The 27529-nt window shown below is 47.2% G+C and overlaps 1 protein-coding gene across 1 annotated transcript in view; it reads right to left on the bottom strand.

Moving 5' to 3' along the window:
* NECAB2 (N-terminal EF-hand calcium binding protein 2) overlaps positions 1-27529 on the bottom strand; it is a 71020-nt gene that overhangs the window by 27931 nt on the left and 15560 nt on the right. The window contains exon 3 of the mRNA XM_066557219.1: positions 6220-6328. Coding sequence (XP_066413316.1) covers positions 6220-6328 — 109 coding nt within the window. The remainder of the gene's footprint in view (positions 1-6219; positions 6329-27529) is intronic.

The following is a 27529-nucleotide window of genomic DNA, read 5'->3' as shown; positions in this document are numbered from 1 at the left end:
ACTCCATTTGCACAGATAAACCCTCCCCAGTCCTCTCACTCTGCAGTGAGCACCAGCCTGCTGCTCCCAGAGCCAACCTGCCTCAGCACAAGACAGCCTCTCCCCAGGGACCTGGCAGAGAGCCTGCCTGGGAAAACACCTGGGAAATAGGATTAGAAATAGAAAAATGGTCTCAAATGTTAGTTCAAACAAGATTCTGTGCAGTTTTTCAGATTTGTGTTTCTTGCAGTGACCTTCCCACTGGGTGATTTGTTTTTAAAGCCCCTTTTCTTTGGTGAGCCTGAGACATTCTGTGTCTCTGTCAGCACATAGATGCTGAGCACCAGCCTTGGCACCAAGCATTTCTTCACTTACATGAAAAATACAGCACTGTATAGTTTAAATGACATGTTTAAAGAAGAATAAGCTAGAACTCAAAACCATCTTCCACATAAACAAAATCCACCAAGTGCCCATGCTCTTGAGAGCCAGAAATTAGAGCAAGACATGTAATTTTTGTGCAATCATTTTGTCCCTTTCAGAAGAGACAAGAACTATCTCTTGAATCAGTTAATCAAAATCTTGGCTGATTAAACCAGCCATAGTTTATTTCCCAGGGAGTTAATTGAGAACATTCCATATTCAGAAATGAAGCTGGTTTCAATGGGCACAGGCATCTCTGTAGTGCAGGCTTCAGACAAACACAGCATTCCACTGAATCAGGTTTGCAATGCAAATAGCCAAGATTAGGGAGGGGGAGAAAAAAAAAACAGGAAAAAATACTCAATCACAATCATCATTGTTCTTGCTCAAGAAGTAGAAGCACTTTCTGTTCAAATTTGAGAGGACTGGACTGCAGAAACCCAGAGAAAAGCACAGAGAGCAGAGCAGTGCTCCTGAAGTCTCCCTGCACAATCCAAAAAATGGATTTTCTCAGAGGGAGATGTCTCACAGCAAAGGACACCAGACCTGGGGTGGGTGGTGGGAAGGGAAAGCACCTCCCATAGTGCCTGGAGGGACAGTGGCAGCCAAAGAAAGCAGGAACAACAGACCTTGTCCAGCAGGGGGAAATAAGGACTGGAGCAGGAGGACAGCAGGCTGCTGTGCAGGAGGGACTGGAGGTGTCCAGCTCTGGAGCAGGACTGTGCTGGAAGGGGGGGCTGAGAAACTCATCTCACCTTTGGGTATTGCTGCACTCAAAGTAACAAAGAACCAAAATCAATCTGTGGAAAGTGTAAGACACATTTTGAGAGCTTCTGCCCCCACAGCTGATGATGCCAGTAAAAGCAGGGACAGTCCAAAGCTCCCTCCCTGTCCTGCCTGGCACTGTGGGTCCCTCCAGTGCTGGAGCTGACTGCAGAGCTGGAAGCAGCACAGCTGTGTTGGCACAGTGCTCCTGGGCCTGACATGCTCTGCTCCACTGTGGGGCTAATTAGTGCAGGCAGAGAAGCTCATCAGGACCATTGCCTGCTTCTGGGGGGGCCCTGCACCTGTCCCCCAGCTCTGACCAGGCTGGTACCTACCCTGACCATAGCCTGCACCTCTGCACCCTGAAGTGACCCCAAATTTCTGATTTATAACACTGTGAGCCCAAATTTCTGATTTCTAACACAGCTCCCTGTGCTCCCTGGGGGTCAGAGCAGGAAGGTGTCCTCCTGTCCTCAGAAGGATGCTGTTCAGCACCCCAAAGGTGGGTGCTCAGTTCTCCCCTCCATCCCCTGCCAGCCCCTCTGGAGCACAGCCTGCCCCAGCTCAGAGCCTCAGGGATGGGAGGTGGCCCTGCCAGGGGCAGTACAGGAGCACAGCTCAGGAGCTCAGTTCTCCATTTGTCACAATCCTGTGGCAGCAGTGACAGTCTGGGGAAGCTGCAAAGGCTTCTGAGAAGCTGCTGCTAATTATCCTACACACTCCAGCCTCTTCTAGTTCTTGCCACTGGAGAGAAGAGCTCATTTAGACTGGGGAGAGGGGAAGAACAAAGCCATTAGAAGAATAGCTGTAAGCCTAGCAAAGAGATAACAAATGACAGAGCAGCAGAATGCTAATGCCATGTCCTTGTCTCCTTGTGAATGGACCTGTACAGCTCATCTGAGCAGTCCTGCTCCAGTGAGCAGATCCCTCCCCAAAGGATTGTCCTCTCCAGCCATGAAAAATGAATGAGGTAGAAAAGGAATTTTTAAAATCCCCTGCAAGGACTACACTTGTTTGGTCAACAGCCATGTCTGACATCCCAGTGCTTTCCCAGGAGCTGAGAGGTGCTTCCTCCATCCAAGGGGATGCAGAGGGGGAGTTGGTGCCAGCCCAGGGAGCTGGCAGGAAATGGGAGCTGTGAGCCAGGCAAGCAAGCTTTGTCCACTATCACAGTAATACCTTTAAAGGGTTTTATCTGTTCCTTTGTGACCCTAAAACTTGTTTGACCTTGTACCTGCAAAGACTTTTTCCTTTTAAAATTGATACATCTTGTTAGGGAAAAGTAAGCAGGTGTGTAGACAACTCTGCAAATATAACTGAATTTCCCAGGTAACCATTAATCCAATGATTTATAAAGCCCATTTCCACTACTAAACAAAAAGTATATATTTAGTTATGTGTGCCCATATATCACATGCACATATATGGCACAATATTGGTGCTGTTCCAGTAGCTTTGGTATTAATTGTAACATATCATTATTTCTCCAGTAATCTTCAGGCAGCTCCCCAAAGAGCACTGCTGAAACCTCCTGAAATAACAGCTAAAACTAGTGGTGAAAACCTACCCAGCCATGTCTTGTTCTTGCCCCCCAGATGTAGCTGGGAAGAGAGAAGGGGGAGACACAGTGTGAGCAACAGAGAGAAAAATGCTACTTTTTTGTTGCTTGTGAATATAATTTTGCCAAAAAATGCCAAGAGGAACAGAGGACACCTTTTGCACGTTCCTGCTGCCAGATGAGTTATTTGGTGACTGTGGGACCTACAGCACAGCTCTTGCATGGAGATACCTGGTATAAAACCTGGGCTGGGTGTTTGAAGCCCATGCCCAGCACCCCTCACCATTAATGCCCTAGAGACACTTCCCAGGCAGCCAAGAAGAACGGAAAAAGCTCCTTGGTGCTGCTGGGTTATTCTGGAATCTCCCCTTTCAGTTCCGCATCCTGCTAAGAGCACCCTGCTGCCAGAGGGAGCTCTGGGACAGGAGCACAGACTCCTCCAGCCACAGCACCCCAGGGCTGACCCCCAGAGCAGCACAGCTCCTCCTGCACCCACAACCCACCTCAGCCTCCCTCTCCTCTGCCCAGCTTTTCTCTTTCCCACTGTCTCCCCAGCTAATCCCAGTCAAGAAACTGGTACAGACATTCATTTTATCTACTCCAGTAAGGCAGCTCTCCGATTCTAAAAATACTCCAGGAAATTGAATCAACATTTTGTAATTGGCTGGTAGCAGCAATTACTAATAATCAGCAGGAACATAATCTTCTTCATTTTCTACTCTTGCTGTAATGTAATCTCAACAGCAAACTTTGCTTTGCACACTAAACAAACACAATGGCCAATATTAAAAAAAATGGGGAGATAAAGCAGAGTTTCAAAACACTTAAAAATAAGCAAATTTCTATCAAATAGCAAAAAACTGTGATTCAATGGTCAATATTAAAAAAAAGGGGAGACAAAGCAGAGTTTCAAAAAACTTAAAAATAAATAAACTTCTATCAAATAGCAAAAGACTGTAATTCAAAGAGCCTTTGGGAAAGATCAAGTTAATATTGTTCCTATGCTCCCCTGTACAATGGAAAAAGGAAAGCTCCACTCCACTCCTCTCTCTCAGGATTGCAGCCCCAGGGCCTGGGGGCTCACCCCCTGCCAGGCTCCCACAGAACCCATTCCCTGTCAGGTGCCCAAGGCACAGCAAGGGGAGAGCACACAGGACTTGGACTTGAAGGACTTTACTGGGTGCAAGACTGCATCAAGCAAATTACCCAGTTCAAAGAGAAAAACACTTTTGCAGAAGGAAGCCTGGCTCTGAATAGGTCTTCTGAAGACTAAGGCAGCTCTTGCAGATTACAAACAAGGAATATTTTCCTTGCCCAGCTGGATAAATTTTCTGTAGATGTCTGTGCTTTCTAAATCAATAAACAAGTGCCAATTTCATGCAAGGGTTTGACTTGGAAGCGTGACCAGCTCGTTGCTTTTCCTTCCAGCCAAGAAGAGCAGATGCTCTGCTGCTCTCTGCATGTTTCAGTCCCTAACAGGTATTGATGACTCCATCAGCCAGCTTGGCCAAAGACAATCCCTGCTGGATTGTGGGAGCTCTTGTCACACTTGGGAGCTGCTCACCAAGGCTCCTTGCCAGCAGCACTGCTGCATGGCATTGACAAATAGCACATTTTCTCTCTGTCCAGTTTAGAAGACATCCTTTACTAAGGATTGGAGAAGCTGCAAATTCCCTACAATCCCCAAGCAAAAATGGGCTGCAATAAAATTTCCCATTTCAAGGAGACCAGAAGAAACATCCCCACACTCACCCCAAGTCCCTGGATTGCACATGAACCATCTGCACCCCTCCAAAGGCCAGGTGGACACTGATAAGCTCAGGCAATGCCAGAAATTATTTCAGAACAGGGGCAGGTGGGCAGCCAAGTCCCAGAGTCTATAGGGAGCCCATCTGGGAGCATCACCTGGAGCTGGATAAACAGACCCACAAAGCATGAGGCAGCAGCTCTGGAAGAAGAGCCTTTAGAAAGGATGGATCACTCCCAGAGTTTAAGTAATAAGATCACTAAACTTAGTAATAAGAGTAATAAGATCACTGAACTTTCTTTGGTTCAGGGAAAGGTAAATACCAATCTGGTCTTTGGTATTTTCGACCTTGGAAACTTTGGGAAGTACACACATTGAAAAGACATGATTTTGAGAAACCTTACATTTGCTTTGCTCTTGGAAATTCTTCAATAGTCCCTGTACTGTGTTGATGAGTTTTACAGCTGCTGCTTTGGTGCCAGTGCCCTCCAGCACAATCACGGCCTTCCACTGGATCTTTTGGATGGGTGGCAAAAAATGCACCACTCACATGGGCAAAGCTCCATCTCCCTGATGCCAGAAGGATTTATAATCAACCAGATTATTATTTTTCAATCACTTGCTTCAAGACTTCTCATTTGGAATTGGATTCTCTTTTCTTCAGCTTTTTGGACAGATGTTTTCTCTCCAGAGGAATAAGAGTCACACTGGAATGTGACTCAAAGCCGGTTTTCATTTGTATTTTCCAACAGACAAAACCACTCAGGCTTTTGAAGGCAGATTCCTCTCAGAAAGGGAAAACCCAGCAGTGGGTTGTGTCCTCTGTGCTGCTGTCACCTGCTGGCAGGGGGCTCCTACCAGAAATCCATGGCTTTGGGCTGATCCCAAATGCTGCTGGCACCAGGCACTCTCAGGGTCTCACAAACACCTCAGACCCCACCAAAGGCAAAGGGAGAGACAAAGACAGAGGGGGAAAGGAAGCAACAGCTGCTAATGAGCCTGTCAACTCAATTTGGTGGCCTGGCACAGCCTGCAGGTGTTCGATGCTCAGGGAGAGCAGTCAGGGGCCAGGTTTAGCTCCAACTTTGATGTCATGTCAAACTGAAGGCACACCTAGAGCCCTCCCTGCCATCATTTCCCCTGCTGCTGTTGAGGGCACGATGCTGACAGTGCAGGGCTGCTCCTGGTCCAGCCCTCGCTGCCCTGGCCAGGTTTGTGTGCCCAGAGGGGCCCCTTGGGCTGTGGGACCAGAGCAGAGGCCAAACAGCCACTGTGGTGCCTACAGGGCTTGGGAGGAAGCTCACCTTGGAGATGAAGGGGTTTGTTTCTTGAAGTGCTAGAACAATCACTGCTTGCCAGGGCATTTTTTGGATTGGAAGTGAAGTAGGCATGGTCCAGGTGCAGGGGATGCAGAGACACCACAAAGAGACTGGATGGGTCCATGCTTAGAGAGATTCACACTGCTGCCTTTTATAGCACAGCAAAGCTTTTAGATGAAGTGAAAAAGGTAAAGAGGTGTTTAAATGCCCACATTAAACTAAGCATCATTTCAAATGCTGCAAAGGCCAGAAAATGGCTTGAAAAAAACACAAGGACGAAAGCAATCATAATGGCTGTCAGAATAAGACACAAACCAAGGAGAAATGGAGATTTTACAGAGTTTTGCAGAGCTGAAGCACTGCTGCTGCACACCCCTGCTGTGATCCAAACGCTGTGAAATGGAAGGGTGTCAGCACCCTGGGCTTACTTGGTGTTGTCTGAGTCAATGGTGTGAAAGAGCTTCTCAAGTTCCTCTTCATTGAGTGTCCCATCAGAAAAGAAGGCCTGGAACTCCTCCAGGGACAGCTTCCCATCGTCTGCAAACAGCAACACAGCACCATTAGGGAACAGCAGAGTGAGGGGGCAAGGCTGAAAATCAAGACTTATTTACAGATTTAAAGGCTCACACCAAAATTATCTCCAAGTGCTTCTGCAAAACTGTCCCTCAGCCAAAGCAGAGCTGGCAGGCCTCAGGGTGGGGCCCTGCAGCTCTGGCTGGCCCAGAGCAGAGGAAGATGCTGGTCCAGAGCAGAGGAAGATGCTCCTGGGTATGGATGCACTGGCCATTGGCAACAAATTGGGCTCTTAACCCAAAGCATGGCTCAAAACCAAAGAGGAAAAACTGGTGAGCTTCATCCTAAAACTGAATTACATTTAAGAAATTATGGAGTATTTTGTCTACCCTATGTTCAAATGATGCAGGATGTTCATTAAGGGACATTTACCAGATAGGAAAAGACCCTGGGCTGGAATTACAACAGACCCAGCAGTATCTCCTGCCATCTCTGCATCCTCTCCAGCACAGTCCATGTCCCTGCTCTGGACAGAAATGTTAAATGGAAGCTATTTCACTGATGTGGAAATCTGGCCAAAGACTTTCTCTTATTTTATATATTGGTCCCAGTGTTCATCTAATACTGGGGCCACTATGGACTCCTTAAATGACTGGGAAGAAAAAGAAATTATCAAATTCATGTAGAAGTGGCTGAAAGAAAGACTCTCACAAGTTTGACTGATAAGGTGACAAAGGCTTACATGTAACAGGTAAATCTGGAGCCTTGCTCTGTGCCCTGTGGACAGGAACAGAGAAAGCTGTTCCTGTGAGAAAGCTCCTGAGAAGCTCAGCAGTAAAGCAACAGGAGAAAGACAAAAGAAACTCTAAAGAAACTTTAATTTATCATTTCTTGTCCAAGCTGCTGACACCACACTCTGGTGTGCAGCAGGGGGGAATATCTACCCCAGGTCCCATATTATTTAAAATCTTTCCATTCATACCCACAGAAGAGTCACAGGCTGGAAATGCTGCCTACTTTGTGGTAGGAGAATGTATCATTTATTATTTAATCAAATCAATAATAAACCCTGCTGTTTCTTTTTCAGGAAATGATGCTAGAGGAAAAAAATTATCCAACTCTCCACATACACGTCAATATTCCTTCCCCAAAGTAAGACTGCTGCTCCTAAAACATACCTGCACTGCCAAATGCTAACCCAGTTTCCCTTGCCTGGCATAGACAAATTTAGAGCAGTGATAAACTGAGTCTAAGATGCCCATTTAATTGGCAATTATGGAAGGAGCACAGCAGGAGAGCAGTCTACAGCAACACTGGGTGAAGAGGGCACCATTTCCACAGCACCACAATGGCTACAGCAGGGTCCAGCTGCCTTTATTGTTTTCCCCATTCCTTCCCCAAAATGTGACCTTTTTGCAGCAGGCAGGGTGCAGAATTGCAATGCACAGCTCAGGGAATGGTCCCAAATCTGCTTTTTTTAGTTTACAGAACACTAAAGCACCTGAACCTCAGCAAGAGCCTATGGCTTGGAGCATCCCCCAGTGTCACCTGGAGGTTCACCCTGTGGGGCCATCCTGTCCCTGGAGGAGATGAAAAGGCTCCAGGCAGGAGCCCCATCCACACCTCTCATCTCCACCTCTCCACCTTGCACCACTGCTCAAGAGGCTTTTCCCCCTCAGTGCTCCTATTCATGCAGGATCCTAGCTAAGATCAAGGTTTGGTTTCTTCTGATCCTCACTGGCAATGAATGCACATCTTCAAGCACCAAGATCAAAAGGATGACAGCTTTTCTATCCCACAAGGGCTAAACAATTCTTTATATATAGAACACTTTATTGTAAACCATAAATCAGTGCTTGTTCACCTTCAAACTGTCCTTCCACACACAGGGCAGCAGAAATAAATTCCCAGGAAAGTCACATAAACCAAGTTCCTGGGAAAGAGAAACTGAACAGTGAAGTGGATTTTTTTTCAGGAGAGTACTTTGATCTGAATTTACAGTTTGCTTAACTCTGAAAAACACAAAGGTTTAAGGGAAAAAATCCACACCCTTTATCTAGTTTATATCTTATAACTTCTGTCTTGCATTTTACTCTTGCTTGATTTGTTTTGCTCTGGGTCTTTTGATACTTTTTTTTTTTTAGTAGTAATGTAGTAATGTGCTCCAGGATGCATTTTTGCTGCAGTTTCTGAAATATCTGTGTTTAAAATCTGTGCCAAAACACTGCTCTGACTCCTATCTCAGAGTGTCCAGAGAGAACAGGTAGACAGATACCAACTACCATGACAGGTCAGAGCACTGGAAACCAACATGCTCTGAATTTTTGTTGGCATTTAACAGCCTGAAGGAATAAACCAGAATGATGTAAGGATCTAGAGGAAGAAGGAGGTGACAGTGAGTTTTATTTAATTTTTGTTGTCTGGGGACCCCACAGCACTGCTTGAATAAAAGCATTCTGACCCCACAGAATTTGGATAAAAGTACCAGTTTTATTTGCAAGCAGTGCTCAGGACTTTCATCTCCCCCCAGCCACCAGCAGCAAGTACCAGTCAGCTTAAAGCTGATGGTTATTTAATATACACTGGAATACTTGTCTGCAAGCACACAAAGCAAAAATCTTTCTGAGTTAGGAGATAATCCTTGAGCTGCATATCTCTAATTGTGGAACAGCCTGAGAGCCTGGGTTTCTGGAGCCCAGCAGGCAAAGATGCCTTCAGGGAACCTCAGGGTGATAAGAGGCAGCAGAAGAGAGGGGCTGGGATCTGCCAGCTCAGATTAAACTGTAACAAACCCCGGGTGAGGAGGATTGACCACAATGGTAGCGACACCAGGTGCCCTTGCTGGCAGCTGCTGTGATAAGTGAGAGCTGATGGGGCACTGTGGGCCAGGAGGAGCCTTATCAGGACAGTCCCAGCTTCTCCTGCCAGCAGAAGTGCCTGCACTCAGTAGGGAATGGATAAGACTTCCAGAAAGCAGCTTTTTGCAGAAAGCTGCTGGGTTCAAGAGGTGCAAATTCTCCCCAGGGACAGGCAGAGCCTCAGTTGGTTCAGCCTCACCCCTACCCTGCCTTGTAGAGCTGCTCTGGCATCTTTCAGCCCTTGGGAGCTACTTCTGACAGGAAGCATAAGGAAAATTGATATTCTTTGCCATATCTTACCAAAGTTTCCATCATTATATCAAATAAAGTTTCCATCGTTTTTAAGATCTAGAGATCTCAAAGAGATCTAGATCATAAAGATCCTAAAATCTAGAGATCTAGATCTACACAAGTATTTGTGGTTTTTTATCTGGGCAACCATACCAAAGGTAGGCAACCTATTTCCAGTGACTCCCTCCCTCCCCTTCACACCCAGCACTCGAGGATAGCACCCAGCTGCCAGCAAGGACAAGTGCCACCAACTAGAAATTGCCTCCCTCACACTGATGGGCTGAGAAAAGAGATCATCAGGCCACAGCTATCCTGCCATCACTTCTTCCTGAGAGTGCAATCTTCATTTCCCCCTGGCTTTTCAAAATAATTCAATCACAGGCAAAGACCAAAGCAAATTACCAGCCCAACAGAGTTATCAAAGTTAGAACTAACTGAAGAGGAAAGGACATGAGAGAGAGCATCAGAAAGCCCCAACTGGGATGTTATTATATCTCCATTTGCCATCATGAAAATGTGAGGAGTCCAGAAGTGGCTTTTATACCTTCTAACTCACACAATCAAGCTGTTCTCACTCACTAACACAGCCCAGGGAAAAATCAAACTGAGATCATAAATCGTCCAAAGTATAGGAAATCTGGTGGCTGAGGTTCTGGAAATTCACTCAGTGATACAAATGGCTTAAAGCAGCTACAAAATAAGGTCACTGTTCTGAGCCTGAGTTTGCTAAATATGTTTTCAATTACATGAGGTTGAGACTGCTCATATATTTTCTAGATATATTATGAATATCTTTTCCTGCTATTATTATGACTGTACTTCATTATTTACTTTTATTGCTCTGTGAGCTCTAAAATGCTCTAAGCTCTACTTACTTGCAAAGTGCCCAACAGCTATGGGTAAGTAAATTGGATTTTAGTGGGGCCTGTGAATAAAAATGAGAACTATTTTTTCTTATTTCCTGGGGGTATGCATGTGCAGATAGATGTGCATGTGCCAGCAAGAACAGGGATTGGCTTCCACCCTGAACCTTCCATCCAGCCCCCTCAGAGGCCAGGAGCAGAGACTTCATTCATTTAACCAAAGGGGAATAAGGGCTTGAGCTTTCCATCCTGGGCTGTTGGGGAAAATGGCCTCCAGCCCCACAGATCTGATCTGAACCCTTCCACTGGGCAAAGAAGGGGCGTGCCTCACCCAGCCTGCTCCAAAAATCATCTGCAGCTCCTCACCACTGACCCAGGCAAGAAAACCAAAATCCACCCACCTCAATTGCAGCCTCCCAGTGTTGTGCTGGGGCAGTGGCACTCAGCTGGGAGCAGGGCTGGTGATTCAGCCCAGAGCTGGTGATTCAGCCCCACATTGCCCTGGCTGAGGCTGCAGAGCCTCCACAGCCCACGTTTGGGTGGCTCTGCACAAGAACAGGGCCACTGGCACTGGAACACAGCCCCTGCCAGTGCCTTTGCTAATGAGATGTAGCACACATCATTACAAGGAAATTACTACAATTACAGTAATTTTCTAGTGAAAGAAATTTATGGGATGGCTCCATAATTTTGAAACTTAACTAATGCCCAGCACAGCTGTTTTCACAAGGGTCAGTGCCACACCAAGCAGATAACCTGAGAGAGATATTGATGTTTCCAATAAAGTGAATAATCTCTGTTTGAAACACTCCTGTGCATTCCTAATGCCAGCTGGGAGTGCTGGTGGGTCCTACTGGGCTATGCTGGCACAGAAGAAGAAAATTTCACATACAAAGCCAGGGATTGAACTTCAGGATCTGGGGTTTTGCTCACTCAGTTCATTGAAAAACACTTGATAAATGCTTTTCTGTGTGCTGGGCATGATCCCCTCCTTTGTCTTCTTGCCATGAGCACAGTTTTGAGGTGGTGCTTTCCATGTGGCCCAGGACAGCTCCCGTGGCAGTGCCCCCACTGCAGGGCAGGCTGGGCACACACCCCAAAGATCACTGGCACCTGCCCCAGCAGCTCCACCTCCAGCATCTTCTCTGTGCCATGAGCTCATGGAAACCTCTGGGGCTTTTATCTTCCCAGAATATCTTTCCTTCCTGGGGCTGGATGAGGCCTTGGAGGAACATCAGGTGCACAAAGCAAATGAAAGAACATCCCTGAAGGAGTCAGCCAGATCCCCTCCCTAGTCATTCCTCCCAGGAATGAAGATCATCTCTTCTTTGGGAATTTGGCTAACTTTGGTCTTCATCAAACACAATATTTAGCCAATTTTGCACTTCTTCTTTCTTCTGGCAGCACAGGATGAAGTTCTGTGGTAAAATGGAAATTGGGACATACCCAAAATCTGGGAATGGGATGCACTGGATAGAAGGACTGAGGATCCTTTTTGTGACTGGATTAGCCTTTTCATTTCCATTAAAATAGGGGGAAAGTGACTTTCATTTCAAAATTACCACATCAGTCAGTATAAGGCATTGAAGAATGACTTAAAGCCTGGTTCTTGTCTAGGGTGATGGGTAATGCTGCATGCACCAAGCAGACAATGGCTGGGAATCTTCCCTGTAGGACTTGGACTGGAGAAAAATGGGATTTCCATTGTAGTCAGAAAACTGCACCCCATTCCCATCATGAATTGCCTGGGCATTAAGCAGTGTCCATTAGCATGCCAGAATTTTCCCCAAGCTGCTCAGCTTTTTTCATGAAATCAAGCCTTTTGTCATCCTAGAGTTGGAAGTAATTTTGAAATTATTTTTAATGGCAGCTATAGATAGTTATCAAATGCAAGCTGTAGGTAGGGAGACAGGCAGGACTGATATAACACATTTTCTCTCACTATCTTTTGTGAAGACTCTACTTATTTCCCACATAATTCTCACCCTGCTGTAATGACCTGATTTAAATATGTGTGTGTGAGGGGGGGTGGTGGTGGTTTCTGTGCTCACCCATGATATTGAATTTGGACTTCTGATCACAGGTATCTAGGAATGCCTTCCACAGAAATTCCTGGTTGTTTATAAATTAAGTGCTGAAATTTGACTTCCCCAGGGTGTAAATAGCCTGGTTAGGTTCAATGTAATTGCTGCTTAATAGAGGTTATAGCAAAAATCACCCAAACATTTAGAAGAGGATTCAGATAGAAATGCATGCAGACCAAAAAGCTTTCTCCAGCCACCATTTTCCTCCAGAAAACAGGAGGTAAGGTGTTTCAGTTTTCCTCTCACTATCCAGGTAATTTGCTCTCAATTTAAAAAGAATAAGAATGTCAAGAGCTGATTTCAGTGCATTTGCTTCACATCTGTAGCAGCACAAGGAAAGCAGAGTCAGCCCCTCCAGTGCAATTGCTGGGAGCTGCAGGGGATCTGAGCCTGGGACCCTGTGTGCAGGAACATCTGGTCTGGCTTAGGGCACAGCAGTGGGAGAACACTCAAGCAAGGAAACCAGAGCTGGCAGTGAGCAACCACCTGGCAAAGAATTCATTCTGAGAGGCAACAGGTGAATTCTCCATGGGCTCCTTGGGCTGCAGCCTGGGCAGCAAGAGGGGCTGGAGGGGAGGCTGTGGGGATGGCTGTGCACCAGGGTCAGTGTGATAGCACAAAGCAGACCTCTGGGCTATGAACCATAAACAAACAGTGATAGATAGATTAGATAGATAGATAGATAGATAGATAGATAGATAGATAGATAGATAGACAAATAAATAAATAAATAAATAATGGGATGTCCTCGTTTTGGTTAGGATAGAATTAATTTTCTTCCTAGAGGCTGGTACAGTGCTGTGCTTTGGATTTAGTATGAGAATAATGCTGATAACACACTGCTGTTCTAGTGGTTGCTGAAGGGATTTGGGGACACACCTTCACCTCTGCTCCTTCACTCTCCCCATCAGGAGATCTGTGTTTCCAGGCTGCTGCAGCCATCAGCAGACCCAGCTTAGCTCCAGACACCAACTGCCACTGCCTCTCAGCTGTTTTTCATCTTAGCTGACCAGAGACTGCCTTTTTATATTGGGTGCTATTAAATGGATGACTGACTTTGAGCAACCATAGCTTTTTAGCACCTTTGATTTATTTACTCATTTGAAGCCTCTGCCCTGTGAGCTCCACAAGCACAGACACAGCAAAGCAGGAGGTTCCTGTGCAGAGCCTGCAGCTCCTGACCCAAACTGCCTCATTATCTCTCCCAAAGCCTTTGGCTCCCCACATATCCAAACACCTGCCCTGCTCTCTCCATTGCTACTCAGTCTCATGCCCTCTCTGTCATCCTGAACATCTACTGAACATCTACTGAACATTTACTTCCTTCTCCATTAAAGTGCCTTCAGTGTCTCCCCTCCCCACAGGTCCCACCTTCTTTTTGTATTTGAACTCTTAGGTGTAACATGTGACATTGCAGACTCAGCTATACAAAATCTGAATTTCTGTTTTAGAGGAGATTGTGCAGATGATTCCCCAAATTGCACTCGATGCCCAAAATTTCTGTTTATTGCCCAGGCAGCCTTGCTGCAGACCCCTTCTTCAGTAACCTTCCTGAAGCACTGTGCACAGACTGGATATTAGGAAAAATTTCTCTACTAAAAGGGTGGTCAAACATTGGAACAGACTGACCAGGAAAGTGGTGGGATCACTATCTGGGATGGTATTTAAAAGCCTTGTAGATGTGGCACTTGGGGACAGTGATGGACTCCAAGGGCACTCCATGATCTTAGAGGGCTTTGCCAACCTTGATCATTCTGTGATTCACAAAACATCAGCAAACTTTCCTCTACCAAACCCCTGGCAAAGCCCATGAGCCACTAACAGCCTGTCTAAATATTTGATCTAAGGTGAAAATTAAAGACAAAGCACAGCTTGTTGTTAATATGAGATCACTCTGGGCTTCAACCATCCCAGAGCAGTAAATCCTGACTTCAAAAGTTCTTCCTTGCATTTAAGGCAAAATTTTTACAGGAAGACCTTGCTAAAAGAGAGCAGAACTTATCTCCTGCAGTGACCTAAAAATAACTGTTCTGGACAAGAATTACTACAGGCAAGGAAAAATACAATAAAATAAATAGTAGGAGGAAAAACTGATATTTGGATACTTATGCTAAATTATTAAATAGCATAGCTGCTATTTTCCTATGCAAAAAATAGTTAATTTTTATGCATCAGCAAACTGCAGTGTGATACATAACTCCCTGCAAGGTTAAGCATTTCTTTGTGTGCAGAATAGAGGTGGCCTGGGAATCACAGAGAGAAATTTACATCTGCTCCTGAGCCCTGCCACATCAAAGCAGAGCAAGGAGTTTATTTGGGAGACTCCTTTGCAATTCCACACTCTCACATCAAAAGCTATGCATGGTTTCAAGCTGCTGCAAGGCTCTTACTCCTGCCATGCATGGGGATCCTGCAGGTGCTTCCCACTGGGGGAGATTTCTGCTGAGGGAGAGGTCCTGGGGTGATGAGCAGAGATGTAAAACCACTGCAGCCCCTGGTGTGCTCCCCTTCAGGTCTCCTACAAGAATAATATGGGCTCTGAGGGAGCTCCTGCCTTTCTGAACTCCACGAGACCTTCACCATATCTGAAGAAAAGGCCTCTGAGAAGCTACCCTGGGTAACACCTTCCCCTCTGCCCATTCTGGCTGAGGACAGTCACACACACCCACCAGAGCCTGGCCTCAGCAGCCAGGAGGGAAACCTGGGTTTCCCTGTAGGGACAAGTCAAAATAGCAGTTCTGTAGCTTATCAGGTCACTTTCTACCCCTGGAATTGGTCAGTGCAAGGCTGGATGGGGCTTTGAGTAGCCTTCAGTGGAAGGTGTCCCTGCCCATGCCAGGGGATTGGAACTAGATGGTTCTAGAACTTTACATACCTGCCAACCCAAACTATTCTATTATTTCCATCTCCAGGTGAGCAGCCAAAAGCTTCATTTTGCTGGAAATCGATTCTGAAGCTACAGTTCCCTCCTGCACCCAGACAGACCAGGAGAGTACAAGTGATGTTCTCAGGAAATCGCTGGAACAGCCACAGCAAGGGCACAGCTGCTCTGGTGCCGGAGCAGAGGTTGGGTGTTCTGTGTATCCCACTGAGTTTAAGGAACAGCTCAGTGCTTTGACAGCAGCAAGCCCAGAGCAGGGGGCTCACACAGCTCTGAATCCTGGAAGAGCAGCAGGGGATGCATGGCCATGGCAAACAGGAGAGAGAGAAAGAAGAAAATTTTAGATAGCAGGTGCTTCATCTTCAGATGTGGGGGAACACCATAACTTACTGACAGTAACCCCATGCATTCTCAGAACACACTGGGGCCTATAGAATGCCCTCACACTGTCCCCTGCCAAATTAATGTCCTCCCTTCTGACTGGGGACAGCTCAGATCCCAGATTTAGAAAGGCAGTGTAGTTCTGTGCGGCGCCTGAGTGGGAATGGGCTGGCTGAAACCTTTCTGCACTATCAGCTCCAGGCAGACTGCCAGCTCCAAAGTTTCCAAACTTTATCATTAAAATTTGTCACAAATGTCAAAAGGAAAAGTAAACCTGGGATGATTGATCAGTAAGTTTCAATCAAGCCAAAGCAGAAGCCAACACTCCCAACGCCAGTGCACCCCAGCTCTGCAACAGCCTATTAAATCCAGATATCTTGGAAAGCTCAGAAACAGGCACCAAACAGCCCCAGTTCCCCTCTGCTCCTCATTAACCAGCCTTCCTGCTTGCTTTTTTAACGTGCAGATAGCTGAATATTTCAGAGGGCCAAGATAGGGTTTGCACTATTTCCAGCTCATTATACCCAGCACCCAGCTTCAAAAGAGGAAGAGGGAAGTGTTTGAGCAAAAGAGGAAAAACTTATGAAAATGCTTGGTGTGGCCTCTCAGCAGCGTGGTCCTGGTGTGGCCAGGGCATGGCAGGGGCAGAACCTCCCTGGGGCTGAGGCTGTTCTTGGCTGGGCTTGCAGCACCACGATGGATCTGGGCACAGCCTGGGGATGCTGCCAGAGGCTGCTCCATGAAGGATCACTGCTGGCAGTTCCCTGGGAGCTGCTCTGTGAGGGATCACTGCTCCACACCACAACAGCAGCAGCCTCTCCCAGGGACAGCCTGGACAGGAGCCATGGGGAGCATTTCAACTGCTGCCCTAGCCAGGGAAGCACAGTGCTCATCTAAGGGAATTGCTGCAGGTAAAACAATAACACCCGCTTTGATTTCCTGACCTCTGACAGCAGAAGTTGCATTTCAACCTAACTGAAGGATTTAGTACAACAGCCAGAAGCAGTGCCCAGGGTGCAGTGACTGTGCTGGGTCCCTGTGTGATGGTGGCGTGTCAGGAATGAGCCGTGGGCAAGTCTGGAAACCCACCTGGGTTCTGTCACTACAACAGTTCCCCTGTGATTTTGTTTCCCCCTTGTAAAATAAGCATTATTCTGTGCCTAGTAAAGCCTTGCAGTGGATGATGAGAAGCAGTGCTCCCTCCACTAACACCCACCAGAGGCAGGCAGTGGCAGCGGGGCTGTTTCCATGTGGTGGCCACTGGAGCTGTTGACTGTTGACAAATTAGCAACAAATTGCTGCAGATTAGAGAGCTACAAACTCATCTCTTTCTGCAGTCCCATGAAACAATATCCAGATTGCATTGGCAGCATCAACAGTTTTCCATTCAGCTAACAAGCTGCGCAGAGATGAAGACAGCAAATTAAACTAACACGAAAAGCAGATTCCTCATTTGCATTCTCAGAAGGCAGAAGAAGTTTCCCAACTCCTTTATCATCTGCAGCACACAGGACATCCAGCTCCCCGTGCCAGGGCTCAACTGGTGCTTGAATATCAAATGCAGAGCCTGCACCATTAATTACTCTTTTCCTCATGTTAATTCCTGAACTGTGAAGTCCAGGTGGAAGCCGACAACACCGACCTCCTGCAACACTAATGTTTCATTTCTTGCAACTCAATGGTCTCAAAATCCCTGTTGAAAAGAAGTTTCAGGCTCTAAACAAAACAAGTGCTCATGTTTGATGATCCCTCTCTGAGAAACTCCTTTGCCAAAAGCTAATTTTTTTTGGTAGTCTCTGCTTCAATATAAATGAGAGCCAAAGTGGTCCCTCCCCACGGGATGCCCTTGCAGGTCTCCAGCATGGTCTGTCCTGGCTCCCCATGGCTGCAGGGGCACAGCAGCCAAGCCAAACCTCACTCAATCCACCACAGCTGCTCTTATTTTTATGCTTCCACTTAATAAGCTTCTGCATTTCCCATTTATTTTCACAGTGGAAATGTAAGCCCTATGCTCAGTGTCTCCAGCTATTGGTCCAGGGCAGGATGGGTGTCTCAGCCCTGTCAGAGATATTTAACTTCTCTAAGGCAAACAATGCAGATCTCTTCTACACTCTTTCATCCAGCAAAGCCTCTGAGCAGCACAGAACAGAGCAGTCCTGCAGGGAAACACATCTGCTCTGAAAAGATTGCAAAGAAAAAAACAAAACCTAAATACGTTTTTCTGTTCCAGCAAATTCAACTAGCACCTCTTTAATCACAGATCTCTACTTTTAACAAAGCTGAATATGAATATCTTCTCTGTTTATTTTTTGTAGTTTATTCATTTCAAAAGTAGGTTATTAAACCCCCAGAACTCTTATCCAGCTTTTCAGTTAAGGGAGGAGAAAGATAAAGTATTTTGCTGCCTTTTCTGCAATGACCCATGTAGCAGAGACTAAAGTACAAATGAAAAACCGCAAATTAAACAAATGATGAAAACAATAGTGCCAAGAATCGCTGCAGCTGCCCGGCAGAACCCTCCCCCGACCACGGCACGGCTTCCACAAGTAGGTCAGGGCTGGCAGCGAGAGCTGAGCATCCCCGCAGGCAGCTGAGCATCCCCCTCTGCCTCTGCCTGCCCAGCCCGGGCTGCACAGGCAGCACAGCCCCTGGTGCCAGCTCAAAGGGCAGAGGGAATCCTGTGTGCCAGCTCCAGATTCAAAGGGCAGAGGGAATCCTGTGTGCCAGCTCCAGATTCAAAGGGCAGAGGGAATCCTGTGTGCCAGCTCCAGATCCCTCTCGTGAAGCCCCCTGGTCCCTGCCCCTCTCAGCATCTCCCACCAGCTCCTCCTGTGCTCAGCATCCCAGCCCTGTCCAGGCACTCTGTGATCCAACCCAGCCTGTTTTAGTCTGGCTAGAGCCAAGATGAGTTAAAAAAAGGGTACCTGAAGGACAAAGTCATTAGAAAAAATGCCTACAAGTTTCTTTGGTTTTTTTCGGGTTTTTTCCCTCAGGGAAAAATGGGGTCATCTGGCTTTTCTTCTTAAAGAAAACTTTCAAAGGAACATTTGAAAATCCCAGACCTAAAGTATTTCGAGTTTTGTTTCAGTTTAATCCTAATATCTTCCCCTGAGCACTGACAACAGCCTCTCAATTTTTTACTTTTCCACAGCAAACCTGAACAAGTCACTGAGTTCCTAAATAGGAAAGGAAGAGGAAAAGCCCTCTGCTGCAATTTTTATGGAAAATTGAGAACCACAAATGCTCAAACCACTGGGGTGGGCTGTGCATGGGACCATTTCCTAACACAGTGCTGGGGAAGGGTCTCCCTGCTCACTCACCCAGCCCTGCTGCAGCTCATCAAAATGCTTCTTAGGGAAACCGTGTTTCAGGGGAGTCTTTGTGAATTTTTAATGCTGTGTGCTACTTAGTGTTTGCTGAATTCACAATTTTCCACACCACCTCAGCAGCATCTGCTGCAGCCATGAGACCTGGAGCAGCACACAGCCCTTCCCAGCCCTGCTGAGAGCCTGGGATCACACAGATCCCAGGGAGAGGCCCATGGGCGGGGCAGGGAGAGGCTTCCAGACCCTTCTGCAGAATCTTGTGATGCAGAACTTCCCCAAGGCACCACCCAGGTTTAGGGTGGGTTTGAGTGGTGCCCTGTGAACACAGAGCAGTCTGCCCACACTGGCATGCTGAGACCCAGCAGAACAGCACTGACTGCAGCCTCTGCACAGGGAACTCTGCTCTCAGCTCTGCTTTTCTCTTGAAGGTCTTACAGAGCCCAAAAGTGGGGTCTGGAGAGCAGAGGGGGGAAGTGCTGGATGCTGGTGTGAGAAACCAGCTGGGAAGGAGGAGAAAAAGGGGAATGTGGCCCATGAAAGCCAAGACACACAAGCTGTCTGACACAAGGGTGAAGCATGACCCTTCTGCTTTTGGCAGAACCCAATTTACACAGGAGAGCCCTGGCCCTCAGGGCCTCCAGCCCTTAGGGTGATGCTGAACAGTTTCCAGGATGAACCACACTCAGATGAGCTCTCTTCTGCTTCCCCAGGCTCTATTAAGAAAATCACTGGAATCCTTTTACAGTTTTTAAAAAAAGAAACACCACCAAAAGCCCTCCCACCAGAACCCAAGAGCACCTAGATTCACACAAGTGCCATGCCAGGAAATGCTATACAAGATACTCTCAGGAAATCCAAACTAACACTTTTCCCCCCCTCAAAGCTGAGGAGCCCTAAGCTGGGAACACAGCCCTGCTCTGTTCTGCTCAAGAGTACAGAGGCACTACAGAGTACTACATCAGGAGTAAAGATAACCCAGCAACCAAGAAAGAAAACTCAGGAGCCACTCTGCACATGGACAACTCACTGTGGGTTGCCTGGCTTGGCAATAGAAACACTTGAGGGAACTCTGTTCCTCTTTGATACACTGAGTATTGTGAGCTTTAGGTAATAGAATAGAAAATGGTAGCTTTAGCCCTTGATGATATCTCCTGTGATGTTTGATCAAACCCTCCTCGTGGAGGAGGTGATTTATTAGCACAGATTGGGCCCATTTGAAGAAAGAGGCATCCTGGTGCAGGAGAAGGCTCATCTGAGAGCTGCATCAAAGCAGCAGTTTACAGAGAGGGTTAATGTCTCACAGCACTACCAGCTCACATGTCAGTGCCAAACCTGCCATGAAAAAGCTTTCCAGAGAGCAGATAAGCATCCTCACAGCCTTGGAGGAGCACAGCTCTCTGCAGGCTCTCCTTTGCCTGCAGGAAGCTCACTAAAATGTCCTGCCTTCCCAAACTGTTAGCACAGGCTGGATTTCTGGACTGGTTCAATGCACAAAGCCATGGGTGAAACACAAAACCAGAGGACATAATAAGCCAGGAGATAGGAAACAAGATTCCTTGCAAACCCAGTGGGGCTGGTGAGGGCCAGGCCGTGCTGTGGTGCCTGGTCAGGGGACATATCTGACTGAGGGTTGGTGACATTGGCTGTGGGAGATGGCACAACATTTGCTGTTTCCAAATGTCCTCCCTAATTAAAGAGAAGCTAATTCCAAACCTTGCCTGTCTCCCCCATGGAGCACACAGTGCTGTGCTCCTCCCTGCCCAAATCCCACAGGATTTTGGCTGTGCTCCAGAACAAGGTGGCTCCTGATGCTGATCAAGCTCCTGATGCAAGCTCAGCCCCTGTGAATCTGCACCCAGTGCTGCTGCAATAGCTGGGCAGTGAGAAACATTTAATCCTCATTCTTGTTTTACAAAAGGATCAAAATGCTCAGCATGCTGACAATTCAAAGGTTTAGCAGCCCAGCACAGAAATACCTACTGCAGGCTTAAAACCTGAATACTAAAATTCTAGAAGACAGACAGTAAAAAGGAAAAAAAAGCCCACTCATGCTGCACTACAATGGCCCAGTCCTGCTCTGTATTGATTTATGAATATAAGAAACTGCTTTCTTTCACAGTGCCTGGCTTCTCCTGTCACTTGCTGTATGAATACGTTTGCTCAGTTCGGTAAGGGGCTCTCAGAAAAAGCACAGGGGAAAGGAGCAAGTGGCCCCAGTGATCCAGAGTTTAAGGCTCTTGATACTGAAAAAACCATGGATCTGTTTGCCCTGCTAAATCTTTCCTTCAGCTGCAGCCAGCCCCAGCTGGGTTTGCTGTGAGCAGCCTGAGCCTTCAGCCAGGGATGCTGTGTCTGGAGAGGGCTCACCTGGCTGGGAAGGAGCAGGGACATGCTCAGGTGCCACATGTGACACCCCAGGGCCCAGCTGGCTGCAGGGCAGGGATCTCTGCTCCTTGCTGGTGCCTTGCTGGTGCCTTGCTCTCCTTCTTCCACCTCCTCTACCCAAATCTACCCCCAGCCTCCCATCTGCCTTTCCTTGCCCACTTGCCCCATCATCAGCCCCCTAGAGGGAGGGGAAATGAGAAATGGGAGAAGTACCAGGTGTCCCTCCTCATCTGGGTACTGCAAATCCACCTTTTCAGGAAACCTCTGCAGGGATTGTGTGCCCAGGCAGTCAAGCAGCCCCAGCCCCATGTGAAGGACAGGCAAGCCCAGCACAGTCAGAGTGCATTTGCTGAACAGCAGCCACCTCTCCCTGCCTGCTGACCTTTGAAATGTCAGGCACCTCATTTAGAAAGCAACAATTGGGTTTGAAAAGTTTTCAAGGCTCTGTGACCTGCTCCAGCCAATTTTGCAGACAGTGTCTCCCACTGCTTGGTTTTTCCTTTCCCTTTTTTTCCCTAGGTTTTCCTTCCCCTTCATCTCCCCAGGATTTCAGCATTCAGCACCTCATTCTCTCAGGCTGCTCTTGGTACAGGAGGATTTAATATTCCTGGCTATGGACAGCCCCACTTTTATAACTTATTTTCATTTAATTCTACCTCCATTTAAATGCTAGAAAACCATTTCTCTCTCTGATTTCCAGCTTAGGAAAACCTTTTGCAAGATCTAAACTCTGCTGTTTTCCTACAATTAGATTACAGGATGCAGGAGAGAGGAAACGAGTTTAGTTCCTTTCTTTGAAAAATATAAATATTTTATCTTGTTTTTACAGTCTTATGCAAGTACTTCCATTTATAGCACACACTTTTTTTCCCCACTGTTTGACACATACCAAGTGTATTAATTGATACCATGATCACTCCAGCTACAAAAGGATAACCAGACAATTCTGCACATGGCTGTGTTTGCATAGAGCCAAAGCCTGAGCCTCAAAAAGCCCAGGGACAGCCATGCATTCCCCATTCCCCACCTCTGGTCTCCAGTTTGAAACCCAGACAGGCAAGCTGTGTCTTCCTACCACTCATCTTTCCAGGCAGAAAATTTCAAATTAATTCATGGTCCCTTCCTGCCCCTCTGTCCTTCCTTTCCTCTTATCCCCCCCCATGGGGATGTCACAGGGTTAAATGATGCTGCACATTTGCTCTCTGCAGATGGTGCTGATGCCAAGGAAGGATGATGATGATCATTATTATTATTATTGCTATTGTTATTATTATTCTTCTACACTGCATAGCCTATTGATCTGAATACATTGGTAAAGATTTTGATAAATCTTCAACATTTTGCTGGTAAAGATTTTGATAAATCTTGAACAAAAGTATTAATTCAACCTTTTTTAGAAGCTGGGGAGGGATGTATAAAGGAGAGAAGAAAGCAACTGATGGTATTACAAAGGCGAGGAAGGAAAAGCAGCCTTGCTTAACAAAGTGCAGCATGTTTGAAAGCCAGCAAAGCAGCCAGCTGGAAAAGTAACAGGTCCATGATGAACAGAAGATCCTTTAGAAGGGAAAATAAGCCTCAGTGCACTCATTTTTATTAGCAGACCAGGCCCAGGCCCGTGCTTTGGTGCTGGCACAGCAGAACAACATACAGCCAAATCACTTTGTGCCTCAAGCAGAGCTTCTGTGGGCTCCTGGAGCCAACACTGAGGCTTAAGGGAAAGAGCCCCCATGGATGTGCAAAGCAGCAGAAGCACCCAAAAGGCACACTCAGAAAGACTTGGAGTCCTGCTGCTCTCAGAGCCTGAGGCGGAAAGCCAAGCAGGGGCTGAAGGGACTCCCTGGGGGCTCAACACCAGCACCCAGCTAGGGCAGAGACCTGGCCCAGGATCTGCTCTTGGGTCCAAAGCCCAGGTCCAGGCTGGGTCGATTCTTGCAGCCAAGCCCAGCTGTTCCAGGCCTCTAAATCCCTGCTGGGGGGCAGCAGGAGCATGGCCAGAGCATCTCAGCATCTCCAGCATTGCAGCTGGCACTCAGCTCTGCTGGGCACCTGGCCAGCACAGACAGCCTGCACCTCTGCAAAGGGTGCAGCAGGGCCACAGAAAAGAAAGCTCAAAAAATAATTCAAAACTATTTCCACCTCTAAAACTTTCTGAAAGTGGTGCAGAGTTTTTCCAGAGCAGCACACCACCTTCCCATGGTGCAGCAGCCAGACATGGAGCAGAGACACTCAGGCTCCTCCTTCCCAGCCCATGAACATCCATTTCACTCTTGCTCACACATCCTCCCATATAAAAAGATTGGCTGTTCTTCTCAGCCCATGAACATCCATTTCACTCTTGCTCACACATCCTCCCATATAAAAAGATTGGCTGTTCCTGCCCCTCAGATTATCCTTGCTGGGAGTTACAGATGTGGAGGTGTCATTGTTTCAGCTTCAGCTATGCCTTTCCCCACTGCAAGTCAGTAAGATACACCTTTCTCTCACATGTATGTTATCTGGTACTTTAAATGAGTGAGAAAGATAAGAGGAAGAAAAAGATACCCAGGATTTATAGCTGTTCCTGGCCAACTGCCTGAACACAGGCTGCCAGAACATATTTTCTCACAATTGTCAGGCAAAAATTGCTAGCACATTATGAGGATAACTTGCAGCAGTGTATTTGTTCTGGATTCAATTTTTGCCTTATTTAACTTTAATAGCTGTAATAAAAAATCTTCAATAAATACAGCTGATCTGCAGAAGATACCTAATTAAAAAGGATGCCAGAGCCCAGTGCTCTGTCCCTTGTTCCCACAGCAACAAGAGCAGAGGAGAGCAAGCAAGCAGAGAGGCAGAAGGAGTGCTTCTCCTCCACTCAAGATCTGCTCCCCTTCCCCTGAGGAAACTCCCCAGGGATTAAAGGCAAACATAGGATGGCCCTGCTCCTGAGGAAGAGAAGCAGCAATGGAAGCTCTTAGTGAGATTTAGCTGGTGTGGCAAGAGAAATAACCTTAGCTGAGGGTCACAGAAGAATCCTGTGGTGATGGCAAAGGCATTTTAGGGAGTCCCCACACTCATCACCTCCACCTGGGTGAGCATTGTCATTGTGCACCCTGGCACTCCTCAGCAGCACTGGGAGCACACAGACTGCTCCAGGAGAAACCAGGGTGAAACATCCAGGCTGGAGCACCTCTGCCCCAAAGGCAGAATGGTGCACCAGCCCTCCCAAGGGAGAGTCACTGAACACAAGTTGAACCTTTGCATGAAGTCATCTCACAGCCCCTCCGTGCTTTGAATGCAGTTTGGGAAATGTGGCACTGACACTCCCCCAAGGCAGCAGGACAAAACCAGGCCTTTTTGAATCTCAGTTATGGCACATATTTAATCTGCCAGGATACTATATCCAGTCAAGCTGCAAAAATCCTTTCCAAGCACTTTAAAGTTGTGTACCTGTAAAAAAAAAAACAAACAAAATACCCCCACCAAACCAAAACCCAAGAAAACAAAAAACCCCAACATTAGCAGAATAAATATCGATTTGCTGTATCTACTTTGAAAAGCAAGATGAGATATTAATGAGGCAGATCAAAAATTGTTAAATCCTCAATGTCCATCACCTCCCTGACTTGCCACTATAGCCAGAGCTTTCCCTTCCCTCGTGCAGCCATTTCCATGCAGAACAGACCTTCCTGCAGATTCTCTCCTCTCCTGAAACAGGAGCCAACACTCACAGCTGCATCTCACCTCCACATTTCCTGGCTTCCCTGTGGCAGGAGAAGTGCCCCATTCCCCACCAAACCTGCACTGGTTTGTCCCTGCCCAGGTACCAGGTGCTCCTGGTGCAGCCCAACCTCACAGACTCACAAAGAGCTCGTGGCTGTCCCCTCTGGAGCAGGCCCAGCTTCCTGGCCTTTATCTCCCCTCTGAGGTTTGCTACCACTAACCTGAGCCAGAGGGACATTCCCAGCACCTGGCCCAGACAAGGAGCTGGAATCAGTTCAGGCCTTGTGTCATGAACTCAGCAGAGATGGCAGGGCAGATTCCCATCGACAAGGAAAATACATTAATACAATATTTACATGCATTAATATAATTTATATACAATAATATAATATTACAACTGATATTGTTATCAGGATACCTCCAGCCATGTCACTCCAGGTCAACAATCCTCATGCTCCAGAAAAACCAGGGCAAGAGCCACCACTTTTAAGGCACTATCAATAAAGCTTACATTTTTGGGGTTGGGTTTACAAGTAGGTAATAGCTTATCTATTTTTTTTTTATTAGTTTTCTCATGCCCTTTGCTGGCTGTCCTTGTGCCATGTACACACATTTGCTCTGCAGCCCCCAATTAAATCTCTCAACTTTGGCTCTGGAAAGAAACCTCTTTAAAAACCCTCTCAGCTAATTGAGCAGCTTTTCAAAGTCTCCTTGGTAAACCACAATCCTTTTATTCCCACTCTCCACAACATGGTCATTAAATCTCTCACAATAATATATCCTGTTTACTCCTGTCCAGCTGAAGCCCCTAATGAGACTTGCAGAAGAAACCCCACATCTCCCAGTCCACAAAGAGAAGAAGAAAACAAACTCCATCTGCTTTGGGTTGCACTGTGTGTCACACCTTACTCAGTGTGCTTCAAAGCTGAAGGAGCCTTTGGAAACTGCCCTGGGGATCAGAGGCTCAGCCCCAAATTGCCAGGCTGAAGCACAATCCCTGCTCCACACCCTCCTCCCTGCTCCTCTCAGGGACACTCACAGCTGCTGTTTGTCTCCAGCCCTCTGCACTGAAGGAATTGGAAGGAGGAGCTGAGAGAGAGGGTGGATAGAGCAGAGAAAGAGCATTGCCTGTGAAAATGCACAGACTCTGAACACACACCCCAGAGGCTGAGCACAGCTGCCCTCCCCACTGCCCAGCCATGGGGCAGAGCCCAAACAGGAGCATCTCCTTGCCCTGCCAGGTCAGCACTCACTGAGCACAGGGAGCAAGGTGGGCAGGCAGGTTTGAACCTCGCAGAGGCAGCAGGAAGGTCCAGCTGATGGATCAGACTGGAAATCCACCTGTGGGGCAGGCTGGTGGGGGTTTCCAATGCAAAAGCTCTGATCCAGTCTGCTCCTCCACTCTGAGCACAGAGATCCCAGCTCAGCAGTGGCCCAAGGGCTGACACTTGTGCCCAGACAGTGCTCACAGGGGGATGACCCTTCAGGTCAGCAGCATCATCTGAGTTTTTAACCAGGATGAGGTGTAGCCTAATATGCAAGTGTAAAAGCCTGTGTGCTTGGTGTCTGACTGACTCTGAGGTTCAAATCCATTTATTGCTGATGCAGAAATGTCAGGAGGCCCCGAAGGTTACAGCAGTTAATGGCTTTTACCATGGGTTTCGCTCAGCAGCTGAATTTTTGAGAAAGAGTGGAAAGAAAGGCTCAGCAGCCACGAGGAGGGATGGTGCTGGGCACAAAAGGCAGCCAGGAGCTGCCAGCACAGCCCTGGAGTGCAGCAACATGTGGTTGAATATATTTTACAGGCACAAGGCAGCAAGCACCACAGGCAGCAAGCACTCCTGAAGGAGGCCAAATACTCAGTAAAGCTGATTTTCTAAGTTTTTCTTTAAGTCAGGTTTGATATTCTAGCTGCAGGTTTTACAGCAAAAGGGCAAGGACACAGGAGATGGCCACCTGCACTGCAAAGTACCTTGAATAGTGAGGAAAGGGCACTCTGCACAGTGCCAGTCAGGAACCTGGGCTACCAGAGACCAGCTCAAGTGTCAGCTCGCCTGTTGCACTCAGTTTAAACAGAGGAACATTCCCAGCTCCTTATAACCCTGCCCGTCCCATTCCCTGCTCCTGGTGGTCACACTGAGACCAACAGTGGCTCCATTGCCCACTGCAATGAAGGATCTCACAGCACTTTCTATTTTGGCTGCCTGCTCTCCCAGCGGGACAACAGAAATAACAATTTTGGACAGTAATGGGCCATAAATCAATGCTGTGCAGAAATAGGTGGAATATGGGCATTTCTGTTGTGGAAATTAAAGTTTTTGTGCTGTCATATCATTGACTTGAGTTCTTGGGGGTTTCTGGGCTGAATCCAAACCTTGCCCAACTCAAACCTCCTCTGGCTTAAGCCTGGCAGTATGGAAACCACGTGTGGGCCCTGATTAAAGCCAGGCTGCT

This window comes from Molothrus aeneus, chromosome 11 (genome assembly GCF_037042795.1).
Source record: "Molothrus aeneus isolate 106 chromosome 11, BPBGC_Maene_1.0, whole genome shotgun sequence".
NCBI classification, from domain to species: Eukaryota; Metazoa; Chordata; class Aves; order Passeriformes; family Icteridae; genus Molothrus; species Molothrus aeneus.
The sequence above is the reverse complement of the archived record's forward strand: the minus strand, read 5'-3'. Positions and strand labels throughout refer to the sequence as shown.